The following is a 16,330-nucleotide window of genomic DNA, read 5'->3' on the forward strand; positions in this document are numbered from 1 at the left end:
CCCAACAAGCCATTCCTTCTCTCTCCTCCTAAGAAAGTATAAACAACAACAACAAAAATATCCGTATGAGCTGTTTGTATGGAAAAAGACAGCCTGAACAAAAGCCTAGAGAAATATATTCAAAAAAAAAAGAAAGAAAGAAAGAAAAAAGTTATTATTCACTACAGTAGGAAGATACCTGGAAAACACCAAATTCCAGTAGGGGAATAGCTGTAGAAATGTTTACACTATGGAATATAACATGGAGCCATTAAAAGAAGGGAGTAGATTTATGTATGCAGATACATATGCTAATTTGGAAAATTCATAAAGATCCTATTGAGAAAATACTAAATTACATACTAGTACCAATACTATAACTCCATTTAACTTAACAAAACATACATACAGGTATATGTGGTCTGTCTCTCTGTAATACACAGGGGAGAAAAAGATTAAATGTTAGAAGTAGGAAAAAACCTAAATGTTAAAAGTAGATTTAAAAAGACATAAAAAGGAAAGAGATAAGTATAAAGGAAGATCATTCATTTTTCTCTCATAATCTAGCATCTTGTTTTTTTATGAGAACATAATACTTATAAAAGAATTAACAAGGAAGAAAAACTGCACTCAAGAATATACATTTCTCCACATTTATCAGCCAAAGAAAAGGCCAATAAATCACAGAAGAGATAAAAAATGATAAGCAATCATCTGGTCCTGGTCCACCTCATCAAGGGATTCCCAAATCACCAGTAAATCCATCACTGCTAAAATCCTAAGAAACTCAAGTTAGGGTAGAAGCAGAACTGGTAGGGACACGGAATGCAATAAAGAGCCAGGTGAGGCCCATCAACAGAGCAGCTCCAGCAGGTGCCCAGCACAGACACTGACCCGCATCGATGGCTTGCATCAGGCACTCATACGTGGTCTGCACCAGCTTCCGCGCTCCCTCATCCACATCTCCAACAAAAAACGTCTCATTCAAGTCCCCATGATAACCGTTGCGATAAAGAGTGATGTCCACTGCAAAACAACGGACAAATAAAAAGGCCACATTTGTTTCTATTTCAAAATAGAAGTCACTTCTCCAACATGGCAGCATCAAGCAGTTTCAGGAGCAAGACAATTACTGCATTCTCCAGGCAGACACTAATATATACAGTGACTTCCTGAAAGACACCCCCTGCCTGTAACTAAACTCACTGTGGAGAAAACGGAGTGGTCACGCAGCACAAGCCAGATGGTGGGCTTCTATACATGCATCAGTAATTAGATCATGGGTGGCAGAAGAAACCTACTGAGGACACGTTCGTGCAAGATCAATAAGCCACATTAATAGCATTAAATGGAGAGTTATGCTTCATTTTGACATTAAACAGAAAACACACTTACCATCTTCAACGAGTTTTTCCTCCTCCAAGCACATCCATAAATAGAAAGCTTACACTATTCTATATTTGTTTTTTCAAAACTCATCTGCCTTTTCCTTATTTGTGAATATTCATCCCTCCCGTTGTCCCCATATTTAAGAGGACAGACTACTAGTATATAAAACACTAAATGTATATATTAAATTAGTATTTTTAAACCACGAATTTTCAACCAACCTACAAGATCACAATATAGTGTGCTGGCTAGCATGACACATACATTCCTGAAAAACCACATACATTATGCATGTAATAAAAGTAACAGGGTTTGTACAAAAAAAAGAGTTCGGGCAGACCCCTCAACACCTATGGCATTTCATAAACAGCCCCCCTGACTGTTATAAGCAGAGTAAGAGGTGTCTGTTGTCTCTAGCACTGCGCCCAGCCAGCATCGTGGGCACTATATCCCCAGCAGCCTTCACCACTTGGGCTCATGCTTCCCAATCTGATACATAAGCCTTTGAAGATATCTGATTACTAAAGAGATCAAGTTCATCAATATTAAAAATACCATCTAGGGATGCCTTCTTTGTCGCTATGTCTTTTAACCCCAGAGGGAAATGTCTTGGCAGCTCCTTCCTCTGCACTTGCAAGAAAGCTTAACACAGTGGTCCTCAGAGCCACATTCTGAACTTTTTACATCAAGGAAGGCTTCCGTACTTCTGTAGATTTTAGCTATTTTCTTAGGGTCTTCAGATGTTACTAGAAACTTCTTATCTGTAAGAAAACCTGCCCTGATCTCTTCAAAATCATCAGTGGACTAAAGGGAAAAGGGGAAAATATTCCAGTTGAATGAACATTACTTCCACATTTCACTCATCTTTCACCTATTTATCAATCACACACAATAACTGGCATTAAAGATATTCATGCTGTACCAAACATATACTAGAAGTATCTTAAAAGCAGTATCTTAAAATCATAAAAAAATTTCCAAATATTTAAGATTTCTTTTACATTTTAAATACAAAAAAAGGGTAAGTCAAGACAGGAACAAAGTCAACAAAATGAAGTCACTATCAGATGTCCAAAACCTTGTTGTTATTTCACTGATGGGGACAAAAGTCACACTTACATATTTCTTACCATTAACAATATCACCTTCTTGCAAGGGCCGTCTGTCTGGAATCCCATGGCAGATCACTTCATTCACTGAAGTACAACAAGACTTTGGGAAATTATAATAATTCAGGGGAGAAGGATAACAGTTTCTTGCAATACATGCCTACAATAAATTAAAATACAGAGAAAATAATTTGGAATGAGCAAAAGAAAAAAATTAATCAATATGCAATTAACCAGATTTTTTTTAAGATTGTATTTATTTATTTAGAGAGAGAGAGAGTAAGAGTGTGCTAAGTGGGAGAAGGGGCAGAGGGAGAAGAAGAGAATCTCAAGCAGACTCCACAAGCACAGAGCCCAACGCAGGGCTCAAGTTCATGACCCTGAGATCATGACCTGAGCCAAAATCAAGAGTCAGACATTCAAGAGACTAAGCCATCCAGGCACTGCAATTAGCCAGGTTTCAAAATTTGAAAAATGTGAAAAAATATGTTGTACAGATGCTAATGCTAATTCTGCTAATGAACTTAGTATTTTATTTTAGAAATAGTAGTAAATGTCATCTTAAACAATATATTCCAGGCTTTATGCAATCGGTTTATTAATAATTGCAAAAGAAAAGCAAATTCACATATTACAAATACTTACAAACACAAATGTTATGTATCTCAAGACTTTAGTTTAGAATTAACTACTTTTTATTAAAAATATATTATTTAAAATGAAAAGATAATTTCTAAAGTAAATATTAACATGTACTTTTAATGTAATTATAATATCTTATACAACAACCCTATATCCCTGTGACCAAAAAAGGAATACCAACATAATTAAGAGATGATAAAGTATTTTCAGATACATTTTAATCACTACATTCCTATGGAACAACAAAGGAACCTCTAAGAAAACGGTTAGGTTTTCCTTAACAAATCTTATGTTACTTGGCTATTTTTCCACAGTGGGAATTATAGCATACATGCTTTTTTTTTCCATACTGCCACACAGTCTTCAGACTAGTAATTTTTAAGTAGTTGCATATAATATGATTTGTGAAATACACCAAAATTTTACTGCCAATTCCACTATTATTGGAAAATTTAAATTAAGTTTCCTCAATTACATAAAGTGTTACAACCAATAACTACATTCCTGTCACTTTTCCCTTACTTAATGATATACTCTTATACTTCTCACAGCCCGTATAAATAATACATCACACAGCAAACTGTCTTGACGAAAAATGTCAATTCCATCACTTACAAATTGTATCTAACATTGGACAAGTTAATTAACCCCTTCCTCAGTTTCCTTTCCTATACAAGGGAGACAACAGTGATATCTACTTCATGGAGCTGTTGCAGAGATTAAATAAGTTAGTAAAAGCAGCATGTAAAAGAGCACCTGGGAACACCTGGGTGGCTCGGTCAGCTGGGCACCTCCCTTCTGCTCAGCTCAGGTCATGATCCCAGAGTCCTGGGATCAAGCCCCAGATTGGGCTCCTTGCTTAGCAGGGAGCCTGCTTTCTCCCTCTTCCTCTGCCCCTCCCCCCAGCTTGTATGCACGCTCAATCTCTAATAAATACACACACACACACACACACACACACACATACACACATATAAAGAGCACCTGAGCTATGACAAGTGCACAAAGTGCTATTACTGCATATTACATATTTTATAATATATGGAACAATTTCCCCAAATTGTAATTTGTAGTTTCTTCTTAATAAAAAATTTTACAAGCTGGGGCGCCTGGTGGCTCAGACGGTTAAACATCTGACTCTTGATTTCGACTTATGTTCTGATCTCAGCATCTCAGCGAGATGGAGCCTCGCTGCTGGGGGCTCCGTGCTGGGTGAGGAGGCTGCTTGGGATTCTCTCTCCCTTTGTCCCTCCCCCATTTGCACACATGGGTGTGCACTTTCTCTCTCTTAATTAATAAATAATTTTATGAACATTTTTATGGCTCAAGACAGACTGTCAAATTTCCTTTCAAGAAGGTTGTCCCAATTTACAGTAGCATCACCATGTAAAGAAGCACCAGCTTCATCTTCTCCATAAAGGCAGTGGAAATAAACATCTTTCAAATACTGAACTAATTCAGTAGATCTTCATGATTTGCTTTTGTTTGATTACCATAGCAGGTTTAATTAGTTTTCCCTGTGATTTATTAACTAATTATTGTTCTTCTCTTGTGAACAATCTACTCATATACTGTGTGCACTCATTACTAGTCATGTACTAAGGTCTCTCCATGATGGATACGCAATCTTTATAAAAAAGATACCCTGTATCATATTTACTACAAACACTGATGTATTTACTGCTTTGTTATTATAGATATGAAAGGGAACATTTTTCTACTAATCTAATTTCAGATACATTTTAATCACTACAATACAGAAGTTGTATTCTTCTTTATTTCAGAATACTTAATGAATGTAGTGGCATGGTTTATTTGAAGCACTAGCGTTAAAAAAATAAAGCACTATAAATTTGTAAAATTACCATTTTATAAAACTAAACTAAACATTATAAAATGTGAGATTTCAGAAACAAGATATTTCAAGCTCACTTCAGATGTCAATATCACAGATACTTAAAAATGGGAATAAAGACTTAAATATTTTCTATATTGAAATAAAGCAAGAATCTGCTTTCAAATTAGCTATGTTAAACATTACTTTTGACATTTAGAACTTAAGTTTACTTAATTTTTAGAAGCCTAAAACATCTAATAATGTGAAAAACATTTTCAAAAGTAGAGTTCTTACTAAGTGTACAGCATGATCTATTTCTTCAGTAGTCACACCGGGTTTAATCATGCCAGCAGCAATGTCCAACACTTCTCTAGCAAGCTGTAAAAAAGAAATATTTAATACATTCAAGAAGAAATGAAACAGAAAGAGGAGTCTGTACATTGTACTACCTTAGATTTTGTGAGAGAATCATACCCTAAATATTATAATCTTGAATTTTCATTTTTAAAACCATTTGCATTTCTTATGTCCATCAATCAACAGATGTGTATGTATAAATATATAGATAAAATTGGGCTAACTAGCTTAATAAGTAAGCATGACTGATGTCTATGTGAAAATGTAGAACCTAGGAATCTAAACAATAATCAACTAGTGGAAGTTAAATCTTCTCACATTTTTATACTTCCTAGTTACAGCAGCTTCCCATTATCTCTAGGGACACCTGAAACCAGACTGTACTGAAACCAACATATGCTATGTCTTCCTACACATATAAACCTATGATAAAATTTAATTTATAAATAAATGACAATGAGAGATTACTAACAATAATAGAATAATTATAACAATATACTCTAATAAAAGTTATATGAATGTGATTTCCCTCTCAAAATAGCTTGCTATACTGTACTCACCCTTCTGGGGATGATGTGAGATGATAAAATGCTGTCATGATGAGATAAAATGAAGTGAATGACACAGGCACTGTGATGTAGCACTAGGGTACATGACCTTCTGACAATACATCAGAAAAAAGATCGACTGCCTCCAGACCGTGGTTGACCACGGATAACTGAAACCATGGAAAGCGAAACTACAGATAAGGGTGGGCTACTCTATTTCATGGCTTTAATGGAGGCTTTAACTTAAAGTTATATAAAGCCTAAAACTTTGCCTTATTGTTATGATGACTCATGAAAATAAAATGACAAAATATCATGATTACCTGGTTCTTTTAAAAAAAAGTGTCAAAAAATTGACTGCCAACTAAGCTAGATTACCTGCCATATTATTTTTCAAATAGACTATCCAAGCTATCGATGTAGAAAACAATAGTTGCACAAAATTACATGCTAACACTAGTTTAAGGAAAAGTAAGTATGCCTAGCCGAAGTCTAACAATATAACAACTGCTACCTTTATACATCAACAAATCATTGACTTCATGTCTAATTACTCCATGTCCACTTAAACATAGCTTACCCATGGGGAAAAAAGTAACTCTTACCCTACATACAAGTCGCATGCCTTCAATATCTTCAGATGAGAGTAATTTAATTTGAGAAGTACCTTTAAGAGCCTGTTCAGATTCAGACATTCCTGAAAAAGAGAATCAGTAAGAAAAGCCAAAATGAATGGAAAGATGTAGTATTTATTTTATTTTATTTTATTTTTTTCAAATTTTTTATTTATTTGACAGAGAGAGATCACAAGTAGATAGAGAGGCAGGCAGAGAGAGAGAGAGGGAAGCAGGCCCCTGCTGAGCAGAGAGCCCGATGCGGGACTCGATCCCAGGACCCCGAGATCATGACCTGAGCCGAAGGCAGCGGCTTAACCCACTGAGCCACCCAGGCGCCCCAAGATGTAGTATTTATTAGCACAGTTTTCTTCCTGACAACACAATAATCGTCAAGCCTCATTACTTCACACAATGGTATCTCATTATTTTAGAGGGTCCAGGTCAGGTATTTTTAAAAAATATTTCCAACATGAAAAGAAAATTTGCTAAACAAATAGAAGAAAGAATTCTAAAGAACAAACTCCCAGATCAGAAATCAGTCAATGTGGGATACTTATCACTTGACAGGCAATATGCTGGTAAGGTCAGTAAATGATTCACACTTAAATAGTACTATACAATTTACAAATTGCTGTCATGATCATCAACTAATGAAGCAATTATATACCAACAACTGATGAGTCATAATACTCATTGATTTTTTTTAAATAAGAACCTAAGTTGGTGTTTTTCAAACTGTAGCAACGAACATTTTTTTTAAGTAAATACATGGAACAGAAAATATTAGACTAAATCATATAGAACAGGAGTAAGAGCTGTTGTGGAATGTTTGTTAATTTATACACACACACACACACACACACACAATCATGTTATAAAATCCATTTCTCATCCTAGGTCATAGTCAAAAAAGTTTGAAAAATACCGCCCTAAGAATCTTAACTAATAAAACTAGCTTAATTCAAATTATTCATACATTTAAAAAGTGTCACAGTCAGTATAATAATTTCAAAACTTGACAAAAGAGAATAAACCATAAACTAAGGTTTTTTATAAATGATTTTAAAAATAAAAATAAATAAAATAAATAAATAAAAATAAAAAAAATAAAGTCTTATCAAAGAGAATCCAAAAAACATATAATACAGCATGATTTAAATGAGATTCAGAGTGGAAAGGCAAGGATAGTTCAATAGTAACAAATCTATTAATATAATTCATCAGGGCCACAGATTAAAAGAGGAAAGATAAACGATCATCTTCAAAGATAATTCTGATAACATGACCAACTAACACCTTAACATGACAAATACAAATCTCAAGCTAAGAACCATCGTCATGGAATGCCCACTTGTCAGGAATATTATTTAACAATGTTCTGGGGCGCCTGGGTGGCTCAGTGCGTTAAAGCCTCTGCCTTCAGCTCAGGACATGATCTCAGGGTCCTGGGATCGAGCCCCGCATCGGGCTCTCTGCTCAGCCAGAGGCCTGCTTCACTTCCTCTCTCTCTGCCTGTCTCTCTGCCTACTTGTGATCTCTCTCTGTCAAATAAATAAAATCTTTAAAAAAAAAAAAAAAAAACAAAACAATGTTCTGACAGTACTAACAAATGTAATTAAGCAGGAGAAAGAATAAGAAGTATAAAACTAGAAAGAAAAGAACAAAATCCTCTCCACTTTTAGATATGATTATGTGACCGTAGAATGAGGGAATATCTGATAAATGACTACAAATAAGAATGCGGCAAGTTGGCAGAATATCAGATAAATGTATCAAAGTCAATTAACTTTCCCTACAAACCATTGCTACAAAATACAGAAGATACTATTCAGAAGATACTAAACAAAATAAAGTATCTAGGAATAAATAACAACAACAATCAAAAAAAAAACTATTGAAAACACCACTAAAAGACACAGAAGGAGACAAAGGAGAAAAACACCCTACTCTTGGGTAGGAATACTCAATATTGTAAAGGTGTGAATTCTTCCAATATTAATCTATAAATTTAATGCTATCCCAAGAAAAATGGCAACAGGATATTTTTGGGAACCACACAAATGGATTCTAAATTTCACATGGAAAAACGTAATAAAATAAAATAAATTTCACATGGAAAAACAAACAAGCAAGAATCTCAGGAAAATTCTAAAAAAAGAGGAAAGGTGGTACAAAAAGGCTTATGAAGTATTAAAACATTATATAGCAATAATAATTAAAAGAGTTTGGTGGGGTGCCTGGGTGGCTTGGTGGGTTGAGTTAATGCCCTCGGCTCAGGTCATAAACTCAGGGTCCTAGGATCAAGCCCCACATCAGGCTCTCTGTTCAGCTGGAGCCTGCTTCTCCCTCTCATGCTCCCTCTGTGCTCTCCCTCTCTCTAATAAATAAATAAAATCTTAAAAAAAAAAAAAAAAGAGTTTGGCAATGGCACATGATTACACAAACAGGTCAATGAAACAGATCAGAAATCAAAAACAAACCCAGACATGTAAGAATTAACTATAAAGATATAGATTGCATTTTACAATCAATTAAAAGACAACTGATTTGCTTAAACACTAGTGATATGACAACCAGATATTCTCCTGACAGAAAATTTAAGTTGCATCCCTTTTTAACACCTAATTATAAATGATAAAAGCATCAAAAATCTTATCATACACGAAAAGAATGAAACCACGAAAACAGTGGAAGAAAAGACAAGAAAAATATTTTCTATAATATCTGAACCAGAAAGGTCTTTCTGGTTCATTAAGCCATAGACACTTTGAAAGAAAACACTGATAAATTTTATTACGGAAAAATTTTCAAGTCTTTCATAAATGTAATGTTACAAAGACAAAAACGTAAATATTCAGTTGGGAAAAAACATTTATAGCACATACATCAAGGGATTATTTTTCTTAATATACAAAGAGCACTTACAACTCAGAATAGAAAAAACTACAAATCTAAGGGGAGGGAAGCCTAGGGATATGAATAGACAGATTGAGAGGGAAAAAAACAAAAATGACCTTTAAGATATAAAAAGATGCTCAACCTTACAATTTAAAAATATAAATTACAGTATCAATTAGCACAAATCATAAAACTTGGCAACAGTCAATATAAGGGAGAATATAGGAAAAGAAACCCCCATATGTTTTTAATGGGAGTAACAAATGGCAAAAAGCTCTGAAATTTGTAGTAACTCTCAAACTTAAAAAATGCATGCATCCTTTAATCTACTCACTCACTTTAGCCAATTAACCTACAGAAATACTCTCATATGTTCACAAAGATGTAATTATAAGAACAGTTACTGCAGTCAAATTTTAAGAAATAAAAACCTGAACATAAACTAGCCAAGTATTAGAAGAGGCCTGGCTTCCCCAACCATGACGCATCCACATAATGGAATATACTTCAGTCATTAAAAAGAAAGAGGTGGGTTTATATGGGTTTATACAGAATGTTTCCAAGAAGTATTGAGAATATCACAAGGCAAAAAGTGAAAAGGAGTATACGGTTTGTTCCTTTTGTGTGTAACTGGGGGTGGGGTATTTATATGTGTATACACATAAAATATCCCTAGAAAGTGCCCCAAGAAACTGTTAACACTGGTTACCTATGGGGAATAGGACTTACTTTTTGCTGTGTAACATTTTATCCTATTAGAATTTACCTTGTCTTTTTTTTTTAAACACAAATTAAAACTACACTCAAGTATAGTAAGTACAGAGTAATGGAATTAGACATCCTTAACAATGCTCTTTCATCCAGACTTGTCCTGTCCTTCAATTCATCTGAAATTGTGGAATTTAACTAAATTTTAAAATTATATTCATGGGAGGCCTGGCCTGGATGGCTCAGTCTGTTAAGCAGCCAACTCTTGCTTTTGGCTCAGGTCAAGATCTCAGGATCTTGACCCTGAGCATCACAACGGACTCCGTACTCAGCCGGGGAATCTGCTTGTGGATTCTCTCTCCCTCTCCCTCTACCCCTCCCACTGCTGTACGCACTCTCTCTCTATCTCTAAGATAAATCAATAAATAAATCTTTTAAAAAAATAAAATTATATTCATAAGAAGTTAATACACCTCCCACTTCTTAGAGAACAAAGCAAAGCAAAGGTAGCTTAGCTTAGTAGATTAAACCACAGGAAAAGGATGATACTCAACATTTTAGACATGGAATATCAGTAATGTCACACAGTCCAGCTGAAGCTATGTATGTAGGCCCTACAATCAGACTGCTCCACTAACCTGTGTTGCAAATTACATTATCTTCTCTGGGTGCCTCACTATCAATATCTATAAAATGGAGAAGACCATGGAACCCAACTCAGGGGTGGTCAAAGTATTAAATGGAGAAAGGAATACATGTAAAGAACTTAGCACAGTGCCTGACACACAGTCATGAAAAAATAAGTACCGGTTATAGAATCAATCTTCCTGACTACTATTTCTATTACTGCTAGAGCCCCGAGTCTTTAGTTAGGCATTCAATCAAGGCCTCCACAAGCTGTTTTTTATCTAAATAGATAGTACATAATTAAGGTAGGAGGACATGTTAAAATCAAAACAATTTTTTTAATCTAGAATTTGACAGAACAACACAAAATACATTATGTTAAATGTACCCATTAGCAGCTACATAAACAACATTTTCAGAATTGGGTAGATTTCTAAAGGGAGGAAAGAAACTTTAATTGTTGCAAATGTTCTACTGTGTCTCAGAAAAACATGTTTACATTTACTGGAAATCCAGCACTGAAAAATTTCTACCCAAAAAAATCCAAAACAAAACAAAACACCTGCTTTCCTTTGCAGTAGTCACCAAGCCCACAAATTAAAAAATGAAGAATCAGCAGAGAATTTACCTAAAGGGTGATCAGCATAATCTGGTCTTTGAATATAACTTGGCACTGGCCTCGTTGGCATCTAAAAACATCAAAGAGGTTAAGTTAAAACCAATTCAAATCTGGAAGTAACTTTCATTATTAAAATTTACTAACAAAGAAGAAAAGTAGGGGAAAAAACACTAAAGATAAAAGTTCATTCATAAATATAAATGGAAAACAAATTTTAAATGACATCTTAAATATCATATCTATTTCATGAAGACGTAAGCTTTCCTTTCCTAGTGGCTAATGCCACTCCCTTTCTGAGGATATTTAAAAAAAGAGGAGAGCAGACAAGTTAGGATTTAAGATGACATGAACAGCAACGTGCCCGTGTTGCTCCAAACAAACTGGCAAACCAAAAACAGTAATAAAATAATATCTCAAAGTACATCTACATCAATATGCTCCCATTACCTCTGCAGGTAGAATTAAGAGACTTTCTCATATTTTTTATATTTTTCCAAATTTTAAAAATAAAAGATACACTCCTTTGATAAAAAGAAAACCATCAGTAAAGAGTTTTTAAATACTTAAGGATGGCAAACAGATGTCAACTTAAGTCAATTCCTATGTTAAGATTTTTGAGGTCCACCTGCCAAGAACCACAGGAAGGGCTGGAAGTGGCAGAAAAGCTATATCTAAATTAAGGTGGATATATATCCTGCTTTAAAAAAAACTAGGAAAATAGTAATATATACTATCACTGCGGGGCAGAAAATACCTATTCTACCTCATTTTTTTAAGATTAAAATGCTTTTAAGCCTTTTACCTTAGAATTCTTTCTGCTTTGTCCATGACTGTCAATTATCCTAAATTCCAAGCACTACATCATAAAAGTTAAAGAGCTAGAATGCAAATTTGATCATGATTCTGCAATTAATAACTGAAAATTGTTTTAGAAGAAAGTAAAATTTGGGGCACCTGGGTGGCTCAGTCAGTTGAGTGTCTGACTTTGGCTCGGTTCATGATCTCAGGATCTTGGGATCAAGGCTGATAGCAATAGCAGGCTCCCTGCTCAGTGGGAAATCTGCTTCTCCCTCTCTCTCAAATAAAATTAAATCTTTAAAAAAAAAAAAAAGGAATGTAAAATTTTTATTACCTTATTTACTCACCAGTGGGTAATGTGGTCTGAGTTTCCCAGTATATCGATAGCCTGCCCATGGATCAGTGTTAATATCACCTTCTACAGTCCAGGAAGACACTTCTCGCTTGGCCTTTTCATCTTCTAGGAGGTAGGCAGACAAGAAAAAAGAGAAAGAAATACTTCAGCTGTCAAGCTACTGAGGACAAGAATACTTTAACTATCACTTGTTTGGAAACCAAGCCACAGAGCCCAGGCATAAAAATCTAACGAACTTCCACCCTAACCTAAATCATCAAAAGCTTCTGCTGTCTTGCTATGTTCACAACCCTATGACTCTTCAAAGATCTCAGTGTCTTGGGAGAAAAGACCCAAGCTAAACATATTCCAAGATTTCATACAATATCAAACAGGAATAACTCAGAGAACTCCTTTTCCAAGAAAATGCTAAATGTATTCTCTCCACAATGTCAATTTATAGGAAGCCCATTTTTTGAAAATATAAAATCTTAGGCCTAGGCAAAACCTCCCAACTGAGTGAGAGCAGATGTTATAAATGGATTCTTTGCTCCTACTGAAAGAACAGATTCTAAATAGTTCCACACCAAATTTAAAGTAAAAAACAAAAATTTCCCACTTACTTGACAAATAGCTTCAGACTAGTACTTTAGAATGTTTTGAAAATTTTATAGTCATCATATGCCTTTTTTCAGAAAGGGAGTAATAGAAGGAAGTAGGAAAGTCAAAGATAAGAGGAGAGAACAATCAATAGAAAAATTACTGAAAACTCAGTAGAAAAACTAAGAATCATACATACTCACTCTTGCCAGGTTAGCTATTAATACATAATGTTAATGCACCTAACTTCTTTGCATATGGAAGAGACCCTCAATGTTGTTTGATGCCAGCACCCTGACCACACCTCTCATCCACCAAGTAAAATAAAAGTAACCTAAGACTTTTACATAGCAGGAATTCAAATCCCTCCTACACCAAATCAACCTGAACACCTCCCAATGCACACTGGTCTTCTCCTGTTTACCGTTAAGCTATCATAGCTTTTGGAAGTCAGATTTTAAAAAAAATTTAAAAAACAAATCGAAGTCAGATTTCAAACAAAAATTTCTGAGGTCTGCAAGGAAAATAAAACTCCCCCCTTTAAACAATCTAAACATCCAAAATTGGGGAGAATAGAGAGACTCACAGTGTTAGGCTAAAGAGGAATGGTGAAATGAGTGAAGGGGGTCGAAAAGTATAAACTTCCAGTTACAAGATTAGTAAGTTCTAGGCATGTGAAGTACAGCATGGTGATTAAAGTTAACAACAACAAAAAGACCATCGACACTAACTGACTCCTCATTTTACAGAGGAAGAAACTGAGGCAGTATGGCTCACAAAAGCAGAGACACGTAGCAATGCTGGCTCCCGGGGCAATGCCCTCTCCACGGAGCCCATGGTCAACCTGGGATTGAAAGGTGGTTGAAGCACAATGGACAAGACTGCAAAAATACAGCCAGTCCAGTCACATTACTTTGGAAATGCAAAGTAATTGCAATTGTCACTAAAAATTGTGACAATCTAAAACCTACTGTATTATTTACAACTTTTACAGGTCAGTAATGCAAAGTAGTTGCATTACTGTGGAATGCAATTATAATATTATATATAAAGTAAAGGAATGGAAAAGAGTAAGACTAGAAAATAAGAATAAAAAGAGCAAAGGAAAAGAAAAGCTCTATCATGCTCCTGAATTTGAGATCTTTCTCCCCTCTGGAGTTCAAGAAAGCCACCGGAGGACATGAATGTCAATAGGAAAACTGTTACACATCCCAGGACAAAAACAGACTCCATTCATTACCCCCAGGGTCAAACATTTCAAAAAACAGTTCAAAATGCAGGCAAATGGATGCCTGCTTCAGCTATCAATTACATCAAGTGCTTTGTCTGAAATATAAACTTCAAGATTAATTTTCACCTGAAATCTAGGACAGAACAGCAAACAAGATGTAGGCTTTTTGGTCTGACATACTCCAAGGAGTGTGGAAGGAGCAGAAGAGATGTGCAATCTTTCAAAGCTTCCTGATGATCTGTGTTCAGGCCCTTCCACAGTCTATTTTCAAGAGATAAAAGCAGACCTCCAAGGATGCCTGGGTAGCTCAGTCATTAAGCATCTGCCTTCAGCTCGGGTCATGATCTCAGCGTCCTGGGATTGAGTCCCACATCCGGCTCCCTGCTCAATAGGGAGCCTGCCTCTCCCTCTGCCCTCCCCCCTGCTTGTGCGCATTCTCTCTCTCTGTCTCTCTCAAATAACTAAATAAAATCTTTAAAAAAAAAAAAGAAAAGCAGACCTCCAACAGATAATATAACTCAAAGCTACCTAAATAAATTAAGACTGAATTATGGCAATTTCTTTTCTAATCTCCAGGTATAATTTACTTAGGGAAATTGACACTTCAAAAGTAAGTTAGTTTACATTTTAGGATCAATTTGCTCTAACCCTCAATGCTAGACACATTAACAGTTTCTACCTAGTAAGCATGAATTGTACTGGGGGGTTAGGAACAAAACTATTCACTAATTGGTCTTTGTCAAAAGACTGAAAACACAGGACAGTGTAAATAAACCTCTGTAGCTGTCTTTCAAACATTTCAATGCAAAAAGACCAGCCAGGTATGCCACAGGTAGTGGCAAAGAGTAACTGGTATGCACAAGGTGTGACCCAAAGCACGGCACACCCAGGCCTCCCTCTTGAAAAGGTCCTGCACAGGTGGGCCCCCTCCTAGTCAGTGGATAGAGAACTGCACCCATCTCAGCTTTGCCTGGGACAGGATTTTCTGCTCACAGTTCTGAGCAGAGATAATTATTAAACAATTGTTGAGCACTTACTAGGCATTGTACACATGCTAAGCACTTGATGTGGATTTCTTTATTTAATCCTTGTAACAAACCTGTAATTTCAGCACTTTGGAGGTAAGGCTTAACATAATCCATGCTCACAAAGCTTGGTGGAACGAGTTCTGAATGATTACGTAACACCTTCTGTCTGCAACCCAAAAATCAAGCATACTAGGTTCGGAGCAGTAGAGATGTAGAATAAAAAGAATTACTTAAAGGTTTGTGGTTTGTTTGTTTTTTAAGATTTTATTTATTTATTTGACAGACAGAGATCACAAGTAGGCAGAGAGGCAGGCAGAGAAGAGAGGGAGAAGCAGGCTCCCTGCTGGGCAGAGAGCCCAATGCAGGGCTCAATCCCAGGACTCTGGGATCATGACCTGAGCCGAAGGCAGAAGGCAGAGGCTTAACCCACTAAGCCACCCAGGCACCCCTGGGTTTTTTTTAAAATAGAGTTTTCATATCATACTTTTGGCAATTCAAAAGGTACTTCTAAAGTGCTCCTCCTACGTTTTATTGGAGGCAAAGGTGACAAAGAAACATACTGATTTTATCAGTGATAAACTAAAAAAAAGTGATAACTAAAACCTACTGTATTATTATTTACAACTTTTACAGGTCAGACTAAAAGCCAATGCTACTGTGTGCATTCTGACAGGAGACACGTGTTGGTATTATGTGCCCAGCAACCATCAACACTATGTGCCTTTAAGGGCTCTGCAATCTAACCGGTCTTCTTCTACATGAAAAGTAAATTCTGCCCTTGAGTCATTTCTTTAACTCACACTTGAAATTTTCCTAAGGCCTGATTAGCTTCTGAAAAACAACTCCAGGTCCAGATGGCTTCACTGGTAAATTCTACTAAATATTTACAGAAGAAATAATACCAATTCTACACAGTCTCTTCTAGAAAAGAAAAGAGGAGGGAACATTTTCCATTTCATGAGTCCAGGATTACTCTCATGCCAAAACTAGGCAAAAATATTAAAAGCAA

General features: G+C 35.7%; 1 protein-coding gene across 1 annotated transcript in view; it reads right to left on the reverse strand.

Moving 5' to 3' along the window:
• METAP1 (methionyl aminopeptidase 1) overlaps nucleotides 1–16,330 on the reverse strand; it is a 67,319-nt gene that overhangs the window by 12,842 nt on the left and 38,147 nt on the right. Inside the window, exons 3-8 of the mRNA XM_045995074.1 lie at nucleotides 12,476–12,588; nucleotides 11,340–11,400; nucleotides 6,467–6,558; nucleotides 5,251–5,334; nucleotides 2,499–2,637; nucleotides 874–1,005 (exon numbers count right to left, since the gene is read on the reverse strand). Coding sequence (XP_045851030.1) covers nucleotides 874–1,005; nucleotides 2,499–2,637; nucleotides 5,251–5,334; nucleotides 6,467–6,558; nucleotides 11,340–11,400; nucleotides 12,476–12,588 — 621 coding nt within the window. The remainder of the gene's footprint in view (nucleotides 1–873; nucleotides 1,006–2,498; nucleotides 2,638–5,250; nucleotides 5,335–6,466; nucleotides 6,559–11,339; nucleotides 11,401–12,475; nucleotides 12,589–16,330) is intronic.

Source organism: Meles meles, chromosome 2, assembly GCF_922984935.1.
Source record: "Meles meles chromosome 2, mMelMel3.1 paternal haplotype, whole genome shotgun sequence".
Lineage (NCBI taxonomy): Eukaryota > Metazoa > Chordata > Mammalia > Carnivora > Mustelidae > Meles > Meles meles.